Consider the following 13,857-nt stretch of genomic DNA (forward strand, 5'->3'; position numbering starts at 1 on the left):
ATGTGACAAGTCTGAGCTGCGATAATCATATCGCAATTATGTCCCATACAGCGAAGATTAATTATATTATTGCATTATTGATTGCTTTGATGTATTTTATATAGTATATAATGAATAAAGGAATTTTGTACATACAAACTTGCCAGGCAAATTTCTTTATTAAATGTCGCCCAATGGAATTGTAACTAAATTGTACGGTTAATATCGTTGCTGGGATTAAAAGTGTAAGAAACGAGATATACGAAAAATTATTTATTTTCATCGAGAATTTGAATTTCATATACATAGAGCCACATTTACGTCGATAACTAAATGTACACATCTCTGCTTATTTGCTTTCTTGAGTTAAGATAACATACTCAATTAGAACTCTACAAAGGGAAGTATCGAATTTACACGCGCGATTTGGACATCTACTCCAGTCTCGTACCCCCATTAGCTATCCCTAAATCTGAAGACTGCACTGCGTCTTCCGTTAAAAGGATATCCCCATTTTACTTTATGAACAATTCGTATAAAAGACTATCTCACGCATTCGCACAGCACTTCCGCAGCGCTAACGGCACTTACGTTGTCAAAATTAGACCGAATGCAATAACGAGCCGCAATGGAGATTATTCTCTCGTAAAGAAAAACGATCGAGTGTAACGTAATAAAGAGTATTCGCTTACGAAGAAGAGACAAAGAAGACGTGCATTCATATGTAAATATGTAGAATAAAAAAAAACCGCGCTTCCGTTTCCACGTATACGGGCTTTGCTAAATAATTTACTATGACCAGGCGCTAGGACATGTGCGTAAGCATATGTATATATATATATATAATCTCGGTAATATTATATTAAATATTTTAATTACATTAATTTAATAGCTTTCTAATTGTTCTCTGCTTCGTTACTGATATTTAGTCGATCACGACACTCGAGGTTGTCGCAGAGCTGCAAGATATATATTTCTTTTTTTTTTTAATTTTTCTCCTTTGCAATGTGACCAGGTTATTGGATTATCATTGATTAGAGCTAAATTTTACTTCTTCGCGACCCATCTTACCATTACAATCGCTACCATTACAACGAGTGGGCTACAATTTTGTGTTTGAATTCTGTCTAATGGCAATGAAGCTATTCGACTCTTATTTTGATCGTGTCAATGGATCACGAAGAAAAAGCGAGCTATTATCTTTTAACATTCAGACGAGGAATTCAGGTTGGGTGGAGAAAGTTTCTTGGTCCGAGTGAGACGATCTAACTCCGCCGCTGCGTCGTTACACATCGTCGCCTTGTCCACCGGCGAAGCATCTAAGATACGAAATGTATCTTTCAGTATAGCTTTATTATAACAAGTAGAAATTATTATTATACATACCAAGCTTCATGGGACTCGTTCCTCCTACGCTGCCCGGCGTCCCCGGTGAACCGGGCGGCACTCCAGTCTTCTTATAGAGGAGAGAATTGAAGAAATTAGCTAAGACACCCTCACCGGTCGACGTCGCGCCGCTGCCCTTGGGATCCAGCTTCTTGTTCGGCGACGCCACCTATTCGCAAAATCGTTAGTGCTCCGTCCGATTGTTGAGAAAAGGCATTTACTACTCGTAATGGACAGATCATACCACATAGATTAGAACATGCTTTCAAATGTTAACTGCAATGACCACACAAGATGATGGCTGGAATTGAAATTACGTGGAGTGTTAAACAACGGCACATTGTACAGACGTACAGTAAAATTTTTGTACATGATCTATCGTCGCCATGACTTATCGGTTTCAGGATTGAAATAAATGGCTTTGCATATGGCAAAATATTATGTCATTACGTTACGTACTGCAACTGCATTGTCGTTCTATGAAATAAATATTATTGATTAATAAGATCGATTAGATACATTAAGCAGGTTGTCATAAAAGGCATAAGCTCGTAATACACGAAGGACACAAAAATACATTTACTTTTTAACATCAAATTAATGGATCAGCTGTATGAATGAATGGAACGGTTGTATGTTAATTACACTGCATAATGACTGAAACAATTGACACAAATGTGTATTAGGTCACTAATTCTGTACTGGAATTCTATGTAACGGATGAGATGAACTCATTCGCGCGATACGTGATGCACGTATACACTTATAATGGCGATGAGAAAATTAGTGGCAATGCTGTGGTTCTTCGATTTGAGCACGCAACATGAAGAGCATGCTCCATTTATAAATGGTATAACCTGTATAACTGGTCCAGGGCTTGCCTGATTCCGAGTCGTCGGAGAACGAGTGGGATCTTTCAGGCCCGATAGAGCTGCTTGCTGCCGCGCGAGAAAGGCCTGCTCCTCCTCCGCCTGAACCTCCATTTCTCTAGCCACGCACTACGTATAACAGTGTCAATAGATAAAATATTCAACATTAGCATCTTTATATCAGAAAAGTTATACGTATTAAGGCCCATCTATATAAGTCGCAAACGCAAATGCGGACGTTTCTCTTTTTCTTTTCTTTTTTTTGATGTTTCTTTTTTTTTTCTCCGCGTTTGCGTTGTACGTTTGCGACTTATGTTGATGGGGCTTCACAGGAGCGCAAAGCAGTAATATGAAGCAGGTACGATAGCATACTTTTCGATTCGTTGCTGGCTGTGCGATTATGTCGCGATAGTAATCGTTTGCCTTCATGGATTGCAAATTCTCGTACAAAATACTAATCTTCTTCATGTTATCCCAACCAGCAGGTCTGCAAATAACGCGCACACAGCGCAAATAATTTTTAGCATATGCACGCGCGAGGGAAAGAAAATTTTTTTTCAGTCGCGTCGGGTATGTTCTTACATAAGTACTGCATCCTTTTCGACGACCAGTGCCGGCGTTCTGAACGGTAAAGAGTAAATCCTATGCGTTAGATATTTGTAAAGCAAATCACAGTTCTTATCCTCCTTCGCCGATGTGTAGAAGAGACCCGCACCGTATTGCAAGCAAAACCGCCTGATCCACTGTTGCATGAAGTCGAAGTGCTCGTCTCTGTGAACAAAAAGGATGTAATCGCGTATGAGATTAACGATTGTTACTGATTTGCGTTTACCACGATCTCTTCACTCACTCGATACTCACTTGTAATCCTGTTCCTTTTCGAGAGTAGACATGTAATCGGTTTTCGTTATGACTACGACGACGTCTAGGCCCAAATTGGTTGTAAGTACTCCTTCCGGCAAGGGTAAGCTCTCGGCGGCGTCGTCATCCAGATTACGACTGGTACGTCGCAGAGGACTCCCAGGATCCAGTTCGTCTCCCGGTTCTGTATAGTCCTGCCACTTCTTAATATCTGGCGAAATAAAATCGCGTGCACAGTAATATCATGTTTCTCCAAGAGGTTCAATATTTACGTCCAATTGGCAAAAATGTGCATATTGCGAATCTCAATCTCGCACTTCAATCGTTAAAGATAAAGAATTGAAGCGGGAAACGTGGCAATAATCAAAGCGATTAACGATATTTGCATTAATAATGTCAAGCGATGGCATTACGTTTGATTTTTCTACTTCGCTTTATTCCACTTACTAAGCTGCCTGCACCGTTGCCTAGTATCATTATCTAAGGGTAATTTGTCAATGTGATCGCCTAGCAATGCCGCCCACGACTGAAGCTGATCGAGAACGGCCCATGGCGTGGTCATGGCAGCGACTAACATAACAAGCGTATGTGGAAACCTCTCTTTGTTCAGAGCAAATCTCAGAAGATTTGCGTGACCCGGGTCTCCGTCCAGAACCCATACGGACAGTCTTGTATGATCTGCAAAGAAACCAGTGACGCACCATCAAGCTGTCAAAATCAAGCCGTATCAGGCGATCATTTGAGTGTCTCAATCTTAATTTCACACTGACCGTCTCTGTAATCGTCTCTCACGTCGATATATGCGAATTCTAGCCCAGAACCTTTCTTTGGATCCTCTACGCCCTGCAGCTTGGCTATAAGCGTAGTTTTCCCGCTCTCATTGTCACCTAAAAAAAAAAGTACATGCATCAAGATCTCCACAGGATAGTACGATCCATACAGGAGAAGTATTACATTCGGCCACATTATTCCTGCGTATTACACTCGTAATTAATAATTCGTCGAAGGGGAGACGAATACGTTTTCCCTTATTATAACGCGCTCCAAACGCACGAGCAGATTGCAAAGGCTGCACTTCGTCGATATAACCTTACAACGCTTACGCTACGACAGATGTCACACGCGTACAAAGATCACGATTAAGGAAACGGATTTGTCTCTCCTGTGGGTGAGCGGCACGGATGGCGACAAGGCTTTTTTTTCCTACCGATGACACACGCATCCGAGCGGCAGAGTGGCTACTTAATATGCGTGATACATCGGGTCGAGTATACGAGCGACGTCGGGGCCGCGCGCGTGGTGTCGATATTTACCTAAAACGAGGACATTTTTGTTCGACGGCAGCTTGTTGTTGCCGCTGTTTTGCACCTCCGCCAGGATAGACGACCTGCAAAAGCATACGAGAGAACGTCGAGTTTAGGCGCAGTGTGACTCGAGTGTGCGGGATCGGGACGCGTAAAATTTTTCTCACGCAGCACGATGTGTCACACGCGAAGCGGAAGGCACATCTCGCGCTTTCTCACGAGGGGCGGCGAAAAACGTACGGTCGCCTCGCGGCGCGTTTCTCGTTAGCACGGTTAACGTCGCGCGGACTTACGGGCACGTACCACAAGTTGTCCTTATTTTCGACGTCCTCTTTCTTTTTCGCCTGAAAGCCATTGCTCTGCAACATCGTATCAACCGTCGTCGCTGCCATTATTATCCATTTGACAGGCATAAGGCTATCGATTGCGAGCAGCGAGCGCGCGAGCGGTGATGCGCGGGTGTGGTGGAGTCGCGCGAGGTCGATTGTATCGCGATTCGACCTCGATTCGACTGCCGTCCGAATGAGTAGGACCTCACAGGTTATCGAGGCGCGCGATATTCAAATTCAAAATTGCAGACATGCTGCGAGAAGCACACGACATCCAATTTCGTAAACTAAAAAGACTAATTGTGAATGCCACAAGCACTAGTCATATTACATTATTTTATAGCCTTGATCGTAAGCATAAAGTACCCTTAATTTTGTCGCATGATCGTGGAAAAGACGGTAATAAAAGCCAACTAATAAAATATTTTAATATTGTTATAAAAACGTTATTTTTTTCAATATAACTGCAGGTTTTAACTTATTTTTCGTTAGATACAAAACGTTTATGTCAATTTGTGCAGGTGTTTCATACTTATCAAGGCTGTACTTAATAGTAAATTATACATGACCATAATTAGATGCATAATTTTAATAACAAACAATACGATTGTCACATAAGTATCATTTATTATATCTAATTTATTCACATTGTTGTTCTATATATATATCTTCGCGTCTCAACTCGCGTAAAACTCCTTCAGATACTGGGCTTTCGGTTTCAGGATGACTTTATCCTTAAGACTGACCACCCAGCCTGGCTCCAGACCGTAAAACACTTGCCGCGGATCCTTGCGCTCGCATAACATCTCATAATCGGGATCGTCCTCGATTTTCGGCAATTCGTAGCCGTACTTTTGCGCCAGTACCAGCCGTTCCTGAGAAATCTTCTCGGGATCAGCCAGATATCCTCTCATAGCGGCGCTGGAATAAAATTCTAAGCAATCCGTCGGCGGCAAAAATCTGCGCGGTATCGGTTCACCTGTACGTTACGAAAGAAGAGTTATATTAAAACAGAACAAAAAGTCTTGAAAGGCATTTAATATACAGGATTATATTCCAAAAATGGAAGGACATTTCTTGAAAACCACCTCTGCTGAAGAACTGTTCTGTATCGCACATGGCATGAAGGCTATTCACGTCGTAGTAAGCGGTTGTAATTACACCACCGTTTCTTTCAATCGCGGCGATCACGGGCTCGCTGGCCCACTGCACCTCTATGTTTACTTTGGCTGCAAAGCAATGTGCCCCCTTGGAACACAATTTCCAAATTAATACAATCCCTTTGTAAAACAGAGAGCTGTGTATGCTATATATTACAATTGAAAAAATCCCACAGCATAATCTAAAAATCTAAAAGCTCTAAATCGTAAAATCACAGAACATTACCTCATCCGTTAAATGAACTCCGGCATGTTTCCATCGCACATTTATATCGTACAGACCAGTGTTTATCAACGATACAAGATCGATTGGTTTATTGATATCTAGCCGATTTGTGTCGATGTACGTTTGCAGTGTGTGTAAAGAAAGCGGCGGATATTCTCGTCTCAGGCTAAAATGCACAGAATTTGTTTTCTTAGAAATCCAACCATATGCATTCTGCAATCTTACGTAAAATATATAAATCTATGGAACTTACTGATGTCCCTTGTAGTAAGGTTCTCTGCCGAATCTCAGGTAAAATGGGGTATTCCCAGTTTCGTAACCCGGACGCAAATAATTCTGTCTTTGGCTGGAGCCCTTGTTTCCACAACCATGCTTATTACCACCATATTGACCTCTACCACGTTGCTGCGCATGAGAATAATAAGGCAGATTAAAATAAAGTGGCGTCTTGGCATCTTTATATCAAATATATATAAAATATATGATATTATAATATAAAAATATAAAATATATAATATTTAATAGTATAACTACAATAATTATAATATATATTTTATAATTGTACAATGTAATATTTACACTTTGTGAACAACGAAATAAGAATTATCAGGTTACAGTATATATATAATATACATATTCTTATTTCGTTGTTTACAAAGTGTAAATATTACACTATACAATTAGAAAATATATATTATAATTATTGTAGTTATACTATTAAATATGATATAATACTATTAAATGTATAGTTATAATAAATCGTAAAAAATTAATCCAATCAAATTAATCCGACATCACAGTGCCGTGTCAGATGAACAATCTAATCGTGTGAATTTGAACATTTTTGTAGGCTGATAAATTCTATCTTCCGTGCATTCTTTTACGTCCTGATTATATCTTACAGGTGATTTCCTCGAGCCGGGATTATCTCGGATGTTCCCTAATGACAGCCTGGGCAACACTCTCAGCATAGACAATGCCAGATCTTTTCCTTGCTTCCCAGCCATGTCGCGGCGTCGGCAATTCGTTAACCAATTCTTCGACAATAAAACTCGTATTTAATTAATAAATATACACGCCGATCTTGAAGCATCAAACAAGTTTCCTAACCTAATCATAAACTGTAACGTGCAGCAAAAGCACCATCGCGAGCGGAGCAGCACGAGCGCAGCAGCGCACCACACAGCGCACCAGCGAATTTTCCTGATTTCCTCTCCCTTACGCACACAGTGAAGCCCTGACAGCTCTCACACTCTGTCTATCCGTGTGAACGACCACAGCTGTCGCCCAGTATGTATGTATATATATAGTGCGTATAGTAGTCGAGTGTAGTCCAAGGATGGTTGTTTTGAATGATTCCGACAGCGAAGATGAGCTGCCGCCGGGATGGGAGGAGAGAACGACATTAGATGGGAACGTTTATTACGTGAAGTAATCGATGATGAAATCTTCATTCCCGAAACGATCTTTGATCTCTCGACGAAGGTTGGAGATCGTAGCTGCGTTCGTGGGGCGCGCTATTATGTCATTTTATCTTTGTTGTTGATTAGACGTTAAACAAGTTAAACAAGGATGTTGAATAAGCTCTGATTTCCCTATAATTAATACGCTCCTCGAGCGCAGTTCGTTTCGCATATCTGGCATGTCATGATACGCAAGGTGTTACTGAAATAAGCGAGTATATTGTCACGAAATATCGCGTTGCAGCCACTACACGAAGGGCACGCAGTGGACACATCCTAGAACTGGCCGTAAAAAGATAGTCAACGGAGGTATATATACGTTTAAATACGTTTTCTCTCTATTTTGCACTCCTGAAATTGTGATCAATTCACTGACGATTTACAATGACTGCGTTTTTTCTAAATGCTTATACTTGTTCGAGTTTTATAAAATTGCTTGAGAAAACCGTTTCATTGTTTATCATTATTGTTAAGAATTTATGAATATTATTTAATGTTTTCGCGTAAAAGTAAAAAAATATTATATTTAATGATAATTTATTAATTGGATTATTATTTATTATATGTATATGTAATTTCGGGAAAAGTACATAAAATATTTAATAATAATAAATAATAAATATAGATCTACCAGCTCGTCTATTTTTTTATTGATTGATTTTAATAAAGGATTAAATAATATATTCTATTATATTATTTAAATTAATATTTAAATTAATTAACACATGTAGATGTTATTCGCAATGCTGATAACTTACTTAATTTCATTAATTCAAAACTATAAAAAGCAATTGAATTGGAAAAACCTACTATTAAAATAATTATATTATGTAAAATCTTAATTTTAATCACTAAAACCTTAATTAATCGAAGTTCTTTACTGCGTTTAAACTTAATGTATTAATCAAAGCATTAATCATTTTATGTAAAAATTGATAATATAATTAAGATTTAAAAAATACAACAGTAAATCATATATTTTAAGGTTATATTTAAGAGTTTTAAAGATTAATTGCAGTAGAACTAAACTAGAAAGTTAAATTTAAAAATTATATAGATTTACCACCTGGATGGGAGAAATGTATATCGGATGACGGAAAAGTTCTATACATCGACCATACAAATCGTACAACAACCTACACCGATCCACGATTAGCATTTGCCACAGAATACAAAGAGATGTCTCAAGTATTGCGACAAAGATTTGATGGAAGTAGCACTGCCTTGGCGGTGTTACACGGCCGAGATCTGCGCAACAAAGTTGCTCTTGTTACAGGAGCTAATATAGGCATTGGTAAGTAGAAATAATTATACAATAATAAATTAAACTAGATCGCTGTGATTAGCATAATTAAATCGAGAGTGCCTTTAACGGTCGAGGTTGGATCTTGGTGATTAATAACATTTTTATTTAAATTCTAAATACATACTCAGTTATTTAAACTGTAAGCCGATAAATGTCGGTAATATAATCATGAACTGAAGCTATATAAATAAATTCACAAATTAAATACTGATGTTAATAATAAGAATTTCACAACACTGCAAAGAAATATGAAATAATTATAATTGTAGATTGTTTGTTGAATAATTTTACTAATTAGATAAAATACTCTCTGTACGCAGGATTTGAAACAGCTAGATCATTAGCCTTACATGGCTGCGATGTAATATTAGCTTGTAGGGATGTCGAGAAAGCTAATGAAGCCATAAAACTCATTCAACAAGAGAAGGAGAGTGCAAATTGTGTAGCTTTAAAAATGGATTTATCATCACTGAGCAGTGTGCGCGAAGCTGTCGAGCAGTTCAAGCAGAAATTCAAGTGAATTTATTACACATAGTTATTAATTATTTTGATACCACTATTATCGTCGTTATTATATGAAATTTCTAATCTTTCAGGTCTCTGCACATTCTTATATTAAACGCAGGCGTGTTTACACCACCTTATGAACTTACAAAGGATGGTTATGAATTGACATTTCAAGTCAATCACTTGTCGCAGTTTTATTTAACGCTTTTGTTGGAACAAGCTATAAAGAGTTCAAACAATCCTAGGGTTGTAGTGGTTTCCAGCGAATCTCACAGGTAACGTCTCCGCTCACATTTTTTTTGTATAATTGTTAATTAAATTGAGAATCTCTGCAAACACAGATATACTTTTGATACAGATTTTCATCGATACGAACCCTAGAAGATCTTCACCCGTTAACTCTGTCTCCGCCAGCGTATAAATATTGGGGGATGGGAGCGTACAACCTATCGAAGTTCTGTAACGTTCTGTTCGCGCAGGAACTGGCACGGCAGTGGCCCTCCGTGGGCGTATTTGCTTGTCATCCCGGTAACATGGTGTCTTCATCACTATCACGTTACTCGTGGCTATTCCGATTGTTGTTCGCCATAGTACGGCCATTCACGAAGTCATTGGTATAGTATAAATTCCTAATTTATTTAAAACGCTACAGATTCAAATTTCGAAGAAATTTAATATTTAGAATAAAGCAAAAAAAATACAGATTTGTCCATTTATATCCTTTTTAGTATTTTGCACACAGATGAATTTTATATGCTATTATTTTATTCAAACTTGCACTTTCTAATGCTTCATTATTTCGTTGTATTAGTGTGCATTTTTTAAATTTACGTTTATTACGATATCTCGAAGAACAGACAGGACAATGAATTATATAAATTGCATTGCAGCAACAAGCAGCGAGCACGCCTGTATTCTGCGCTACTGCGCCCGAGTTGGAAGGTCTAACAGGTAGTTACTTCAATAACTGTTGTCGTTGTCAACCGTCGAATCCCTCACAGGATCCAGAATTAGCTGCACGATTGTGGACTCTCAGTCAGGATATGATAACAGATGTTTTAAAGAGAGATAAGAACAATGGCGAAAAATAAGAGTCATCATCATCTTAAGCTCCACTAATTGTTAGCGAAAAAGCTAATGAAGCCACAAAATGCAACAAGAGAAGGAGAATGCAAATTGTGTAGCTTTAAAAATAGATTTTTTATCACTGAGCAGTGTGCGCGAAGCCGTCGAGCAATTCAAACAGAAATTCAAGTAAATTTATTACACGTAATTGTTAATTATTTTGGTATCACTATTATCGAATCGATCCAAACGACGGAAATATATTAATTCTATATTGTAATATAATACAATTTGTATATTTGTATTATAGGGTATTTTTGGGTAAGAAAACAATAATAACAAATGTAAAAATACGTACAGGCGAGTATATGTTATTGTAAACAGGGAGACTTTTGACTTTTCTGAATGTGGAATATCTCGTTCAAGCAAGGAAGAGGGGTTTTAATAACACATATTTTATCTCTTTTGTTGCATATGCGAAATATATTTTCTACACACACGCGCGCGCGCGCGCGCGTGGTATGTGTGGGTGTGTAGAAAATATATATATTATTCAAAATTACTTAAAATTTGTCAAAAATTAAAATATTTGTAAATACCCAAAATTCTGGATGTGGAAAGCTCCATACCTTCCATAAGAAAGTCTTCGTCTGTTTTTTAAACCCTGGGGTGCGTTCAGGAATTCACAGCACATATTTTATCCTTGTTATTCATCGAATGTTAAACAAGGATGAAATAGTATCTAGATGCACCTGGGCGAAGTTTCTGATTACAGCCCTATAAAGTGAGCATGCATTTTTATACAACTTTATCATTTTCAACGAGACTCGCATTTAAGTAATAGTAAAAAAAAAACATTTGAAGTATACACAACGTTATACATTTTATTTCCCTTCTTAAGTTTTTTTATATTAGATATTTTTTAATCTGGAAGTTCCGCCAAACACCATCGACAGTTCCTCTAGTCGAGACTCCTTCGCATCGTAATAACATGAATAAGTAATATTTCAATGAAATTTATTATTAATTTTGACGAATCCATACTTCCTTGTCCGATTGTCATTTATGCATCTCATGATTTTGCATACAATACGTTCGCGCCTGAATTTTGCAAGACGTGCCCTGTTGAAAGTAGAAACGGTAAATCGAGGAGCGCGCAAGTTTTACTTCCCTTCGATATTAAATGCGGAGATAACAGTCTGTAATTCCAATATAAATGTGATAGAGAAAAGTACATTCGAGTAAAAGTGTCTTGTATTTATCATAAAAATTGATATACTCTCTTGGATATAATTTATATATAATTTTTAATGTGATCTTTTTTCCAAACTACTCGCGATAATTCTCGGAACGGCGCGCGCATTAAGCCAGAAGTTTTTATAGAAAGAAGAAAAATGTTCTAAACACACCTCGTCGGGCTCCCGAATGAGTAATGTACCATTTTTTTTTTAAATCTAGAGAAGGAAGCACTCCAAGAAAGATCTTTCCAAACCCAAGTTACAGGTACAGTATATACAAATGAGAAATACATATTGATTAATATATATAAAATATACTTTTTATTCATATTACATAAAGTATCGGCCGTAATAACAAGCAATACTCAATATAATACATTAATGACACTTATTATTAATAAAGATATTTACATTATATATAACACATCATTGTGTGTTTAAGTTTTACATCATTATCACACATTAATTACAATAATAATTAATAATTTGGTATTTATTTTCTCTTGCAAGGCAATAACGGTAATTGTTATTTATGTAACATTTATAATACATTTTTTTTTCTACTTGCACAATTTGCACAAGTTTTACAAATCGAAAGTATCTATTAATCATTTTCCTCGCTCGATGAACATAAAAAAGAACATTTTGTTTTTCCGGTCACATTTAGCGATTTGCATATTCTGCGTAAATGTATACAATAGTCTTTTTAATACTTCGCGCGTGTCAACATCCTGTTAAAATACATGCCTACTACATACTTTTTTTCTTAATAAAACTGTTACTAATGTGTGAGTATAAATTATTCCTCCTTGCTCTCTCTCTCTCTCACCATTCAGGCGGTTACGATATTATAATCTCCGACGTTATTACGCGAATTGTCACCAATAGAGTGTGTGATACGGTTATAAATATGTTCAACACGTACTTTTCACCTCCATTCCGTGGAACGAAGTCTTCTATATTCTTTCAAAAGTCCGTCCCCTCAAACACGTACATTACCGTCGATCATCATTCCATCTGAATATACAAATGCCCAGATGAGATACCTGGGCATTCGAAATGCAATACGATCGATTTTCCGACATGTAACGCAGTCATCTGGACTTCCAATAGTTCCGAGGACCACCCTGACTCGGAATACCAGGATGCTGTTCTGAAGTCGAAACTTTTCAGAACATTATCCTGGTATATGACTTTTCTATCACTTCGTTGTCCCATGGAATGTGTGCATGTGTGTGTACGGAATGCAAATCGCATTCTCAATATGATAAAAAAGTTGCGTATCGGACATACGCAACGCTAACATATATCGCGAAATATACAAGCAACAAAAAATTCAGTCGATCACGAATATTCCCCAGTCGAATAATTTATACTCACACAATTGTAAGAGAGCTCAGTTTTACTTAATACATGCCTATAAGCGACTTACGGACGCACAAAACCTATACTCCATGACGCTATTTACAATTTACAAAAAGATATACAATTGCTATTTAATATTTATATCGACGTACATATAAAATGACAATTTTGAGAAAGCTGTTTGGCTATACTTTCTACAAAATTGCACTATATCCATAAAGACTATTCGATATACATAATACATATAAAATATTCTGCTAACTGAATTATATTACTCTCGAGACTTCGATAAATTTGAGCATATAAAAATTCGACTTTTATCTGTGCGCATAATAAAATCCAGTTAGTAGACCGAAAACGTAAATTGTACATCTGACAAATCGAACTTTAGATATACAAAAGGAACTATATCTTTCTTTTACTTAACCTGTTAAAAAATGTCCTTTGTTACAGGTACAATCTGATTGTAAGATATTTTCTTTTTATAGAGAAAGATAGAGATACTTTTTTACTAAAAATATACATATATGTATATAAATATATATATATATATATACATATATACTATATATAGAATCCAACCGTACCCATATAACATAAAAATTTTTTGTTTTTTACAGTGTTTTTTAAATGAAAGTATCTCTATCTTCCTTATCTGTATCTTATCTATAAATTTAAAATCTAAAGTTTTTTACATATATTTCAATGTTAGACATATAGAAATATATCTAACATTGAAATATATTTCACGTTGAATGTACGCGTTTAGGAAGTAGGCTGTCAGTGCTATTCAGTGTTA

The 13,857-nt window shown here is 36.9% G+C and overlaps 3 protein-coding genes and 1 long non-coding RNA gene across 8 annotated transcripts; 1 reads left to right on the forward strand and 3 right to left on the reverse strand.

Annotated features, from left to right (window-relative positions):
- Positions 1 to 237: 237 nt before the first annotated feature.
- Positions 238 to 4,843, reverse strand: LOC105455595 (cytoplasmic dynein 1 light intermediate chain 1). Of its 3 annotated transcripts, none has more exons than XM_011699030.1 (10): positions 4,693 to 4,843; positions 4,409 to 4,482; positions 3,866 to 3,982; positions 3,543 to 3,773; positions 3,096 to 3,306; positions 2,817 to 3,005; positions 2,607 to 2,721; positions 2,223 to 2,363; positions 1,366 to 1,534; positions 238 to 1,298 (listed from the first exon to the last, which is right to left on the reverse strand). In XM_011699030.1, the coding sequence occupies exons 1-10, from the start codon at positions 4,752 to 4,754 to the stop codon at positions 1,183 to 1,185; spliced, it is 1,425 nt and encodes a 474-aa protein (XP_011697332.1). In that variant the 5' UTR covers positions 4,755 to 4,843; the 3' UTR covers positions 238 to 1,182. The 3 variants fall into 3 exon arrangements, with proteins under 3 accessions (XP_011697332.1, XP_011697331.1, XP_011697330.1); XM_011699029.1 differs by having other exon boundaries at positions 2,247 to 2,363; positions 4,703 to 4,812; XM_011699028.1 differs by having other exon boundaries at positions 4,703 to 4,812.
- Positions 4,844 to 5,302: 459 nt separating this feature from the next.
- Positions 5,303 to 7,383, reverse strand: LOC105455597 (39S ribosomal protein L15, mitochondrial). Of its 2 annotated transcripts, XM_011699035.1 has the most exons (6): positions 7,225 to 7,383; positions 7,017 to 7,151; positions 6,368 to 6,519; positions 6,115 to 6,280; positions 5,817 to 5,976; positions 5,303 to 5,707 (listed from the first exon to the last, which is right to left on the reverse strand). In XM_011699035.1, the coding sequence occupies exons 2-6, from the start codon at positions 7,119 to 7,121 to the stop codon at positions 5,406 to 5,408; spliced, it is 885 nt and encodes a 294-aa protein (XP_011697337.1). In that variant the 5' UTR covers positions 7,122 to 7,151; positions 7,225 to 7,383; the 3' UTR covers positions 5,303 to 5,405. The 2 variants fall into 2 exon arrangements, with proteins under 2 accessions (XP_011697337.1, XP_011697336.1); XM_011699034.1 differs by having other exon boundaries at positions 7,017 to 7,383.
- Positions 7,384 to 7,410: 27 nt separating this feature from the next.
- Positions 7,411 to 10,635, forward strand: LOC105455596 (WW domain-containing oxidoreductase). Of its 2 annotated transcripts, none has more exons than XM_011699032.1 (7): positions 7,411 to 7,545; positions 7,822 to 7,886; positions 8,635 to 8,871; positions 9,204 to 9,399; positions 9,480 to 9,665; positions 9,749 to 10,004; positions 10,281 to 10,635. In XM_011699032.1, the coding sequence occupies exons 1-7, from the start codon at positions 7,454 to 7,456 to the stop codon at positions 10,479 to 10,481; spliced, it is 1,233 nt and encodes a 410-aa protein (XP_011697334.1). In that variant the 5' UTR covers positions 7,411 to 7,453; the 3' UTR covers positions 10,482 to 10,635. The 2 variants fall into 2 exon arrangements, with proteins under 2 accessions (XP_011697334.1, XP_011697335.1); XM_011699033.1 differs by having other exon boundaries at positions 7,456 to 7,599.
- A 341-nt stretch (positions 10,636 to 10,976) lies between these two features.
- On the reverse strand, positions 10,977 to 13,599 carry LOC105455598. Its single transcript, XR_975131.1, has 3 exons — positions 12,619 to 13,599; positions 11,865 to 11,937; positions 10,977 to 11,654 (listed from the first exon to the last, which is right to left on the reverse strand). It is a non-coding gene; the product is annotated as an uncharacterized LOC105455598 (long non-coding RNA).
- Between the last annotated feature and the right edge of the window lie 258 nt (positions 13,600 to 13,857).

The sequence above is a fragment of the Wasmannia auropunctata genome, unplaced genomic scaffold (genome assembly GCF_000956235.1).
Source record: "Wasmannia auropunctata unplaced genomic scaffold, wasmannia.A_1.0 LD335888.1, whole genome shotgun sequence".
Lineage (NCBI taxonomy): Eukaryota > Metazoa > Arthropoda > Insecta > Hymenoptera > Formicidae > Wasmannia > Wasmannia auropunctata.

Bases quoted from the DNA above. Each gene is read 5' to 3' on its own strand.
- LOC105455597 (XM_011699035.1), bottom strand. From the start codon at position 7,121: ATGGCTGGGAAGCAAGGAAAAGATCTGGCATTGTCTATGCTGAGAGTG. The intron at 6,281-6,367 runs GTAAGTTCCATA...TGTGCATTTTAG, and splicing joins CCTTACTACAAGGGACATCA to CCTGAGACGAGAATATCCGC. The intron at 5,708-5,816 runs GTGGTTTTCAAG...CGTAACGTACAG, and splicing joins AGAACAGTTCTTCAGCAGAG to GTGAACCGATACCGCGCAGA.
- LOC105455596 (XM_011699032.1), top strand. From the start codon at position 7,454: ATGGTTGTTTTGAATGATTCCGACAGCGAAGATGAGCTGCCGCCGGGA. The intron at 7,546-7,821 runs GTAATCGATGAT...ATCGCGTTGCAG, and splicing joins GGGAACGTTTATTACGTGAA to CCACTACACGAAGGGCACGC. The intron at 9,666-9,748 runs GTAACGTCTCCG...CTTTTGATACAG, and splicing joins GTTTCCAGCGAATCTCACAG to ATTTTCATCGATACGAACCC.
- LOC105455595 (XM_011699028.1), bottom strand. From the start codon at position 4,812: ATGCCTGTCAAATGGATAATAATGGCAGCGACGACGGTTGATACGATG. The intron at 3,307-3,542 runs GTAAGTGGAATA...TTATTTCGCCAG, and splicing joins GCAACGGTGCAGGCAGCTTA to ATATTAAGAAGTGGCAGGAC. The intron at 1,299-1,365 runs GTATGTATAATA...TTCGTATCTTAG, and splicing joins AACGAGTCCCATGAAGCTTG to ATGCTTCGCCGGTGGACAAG.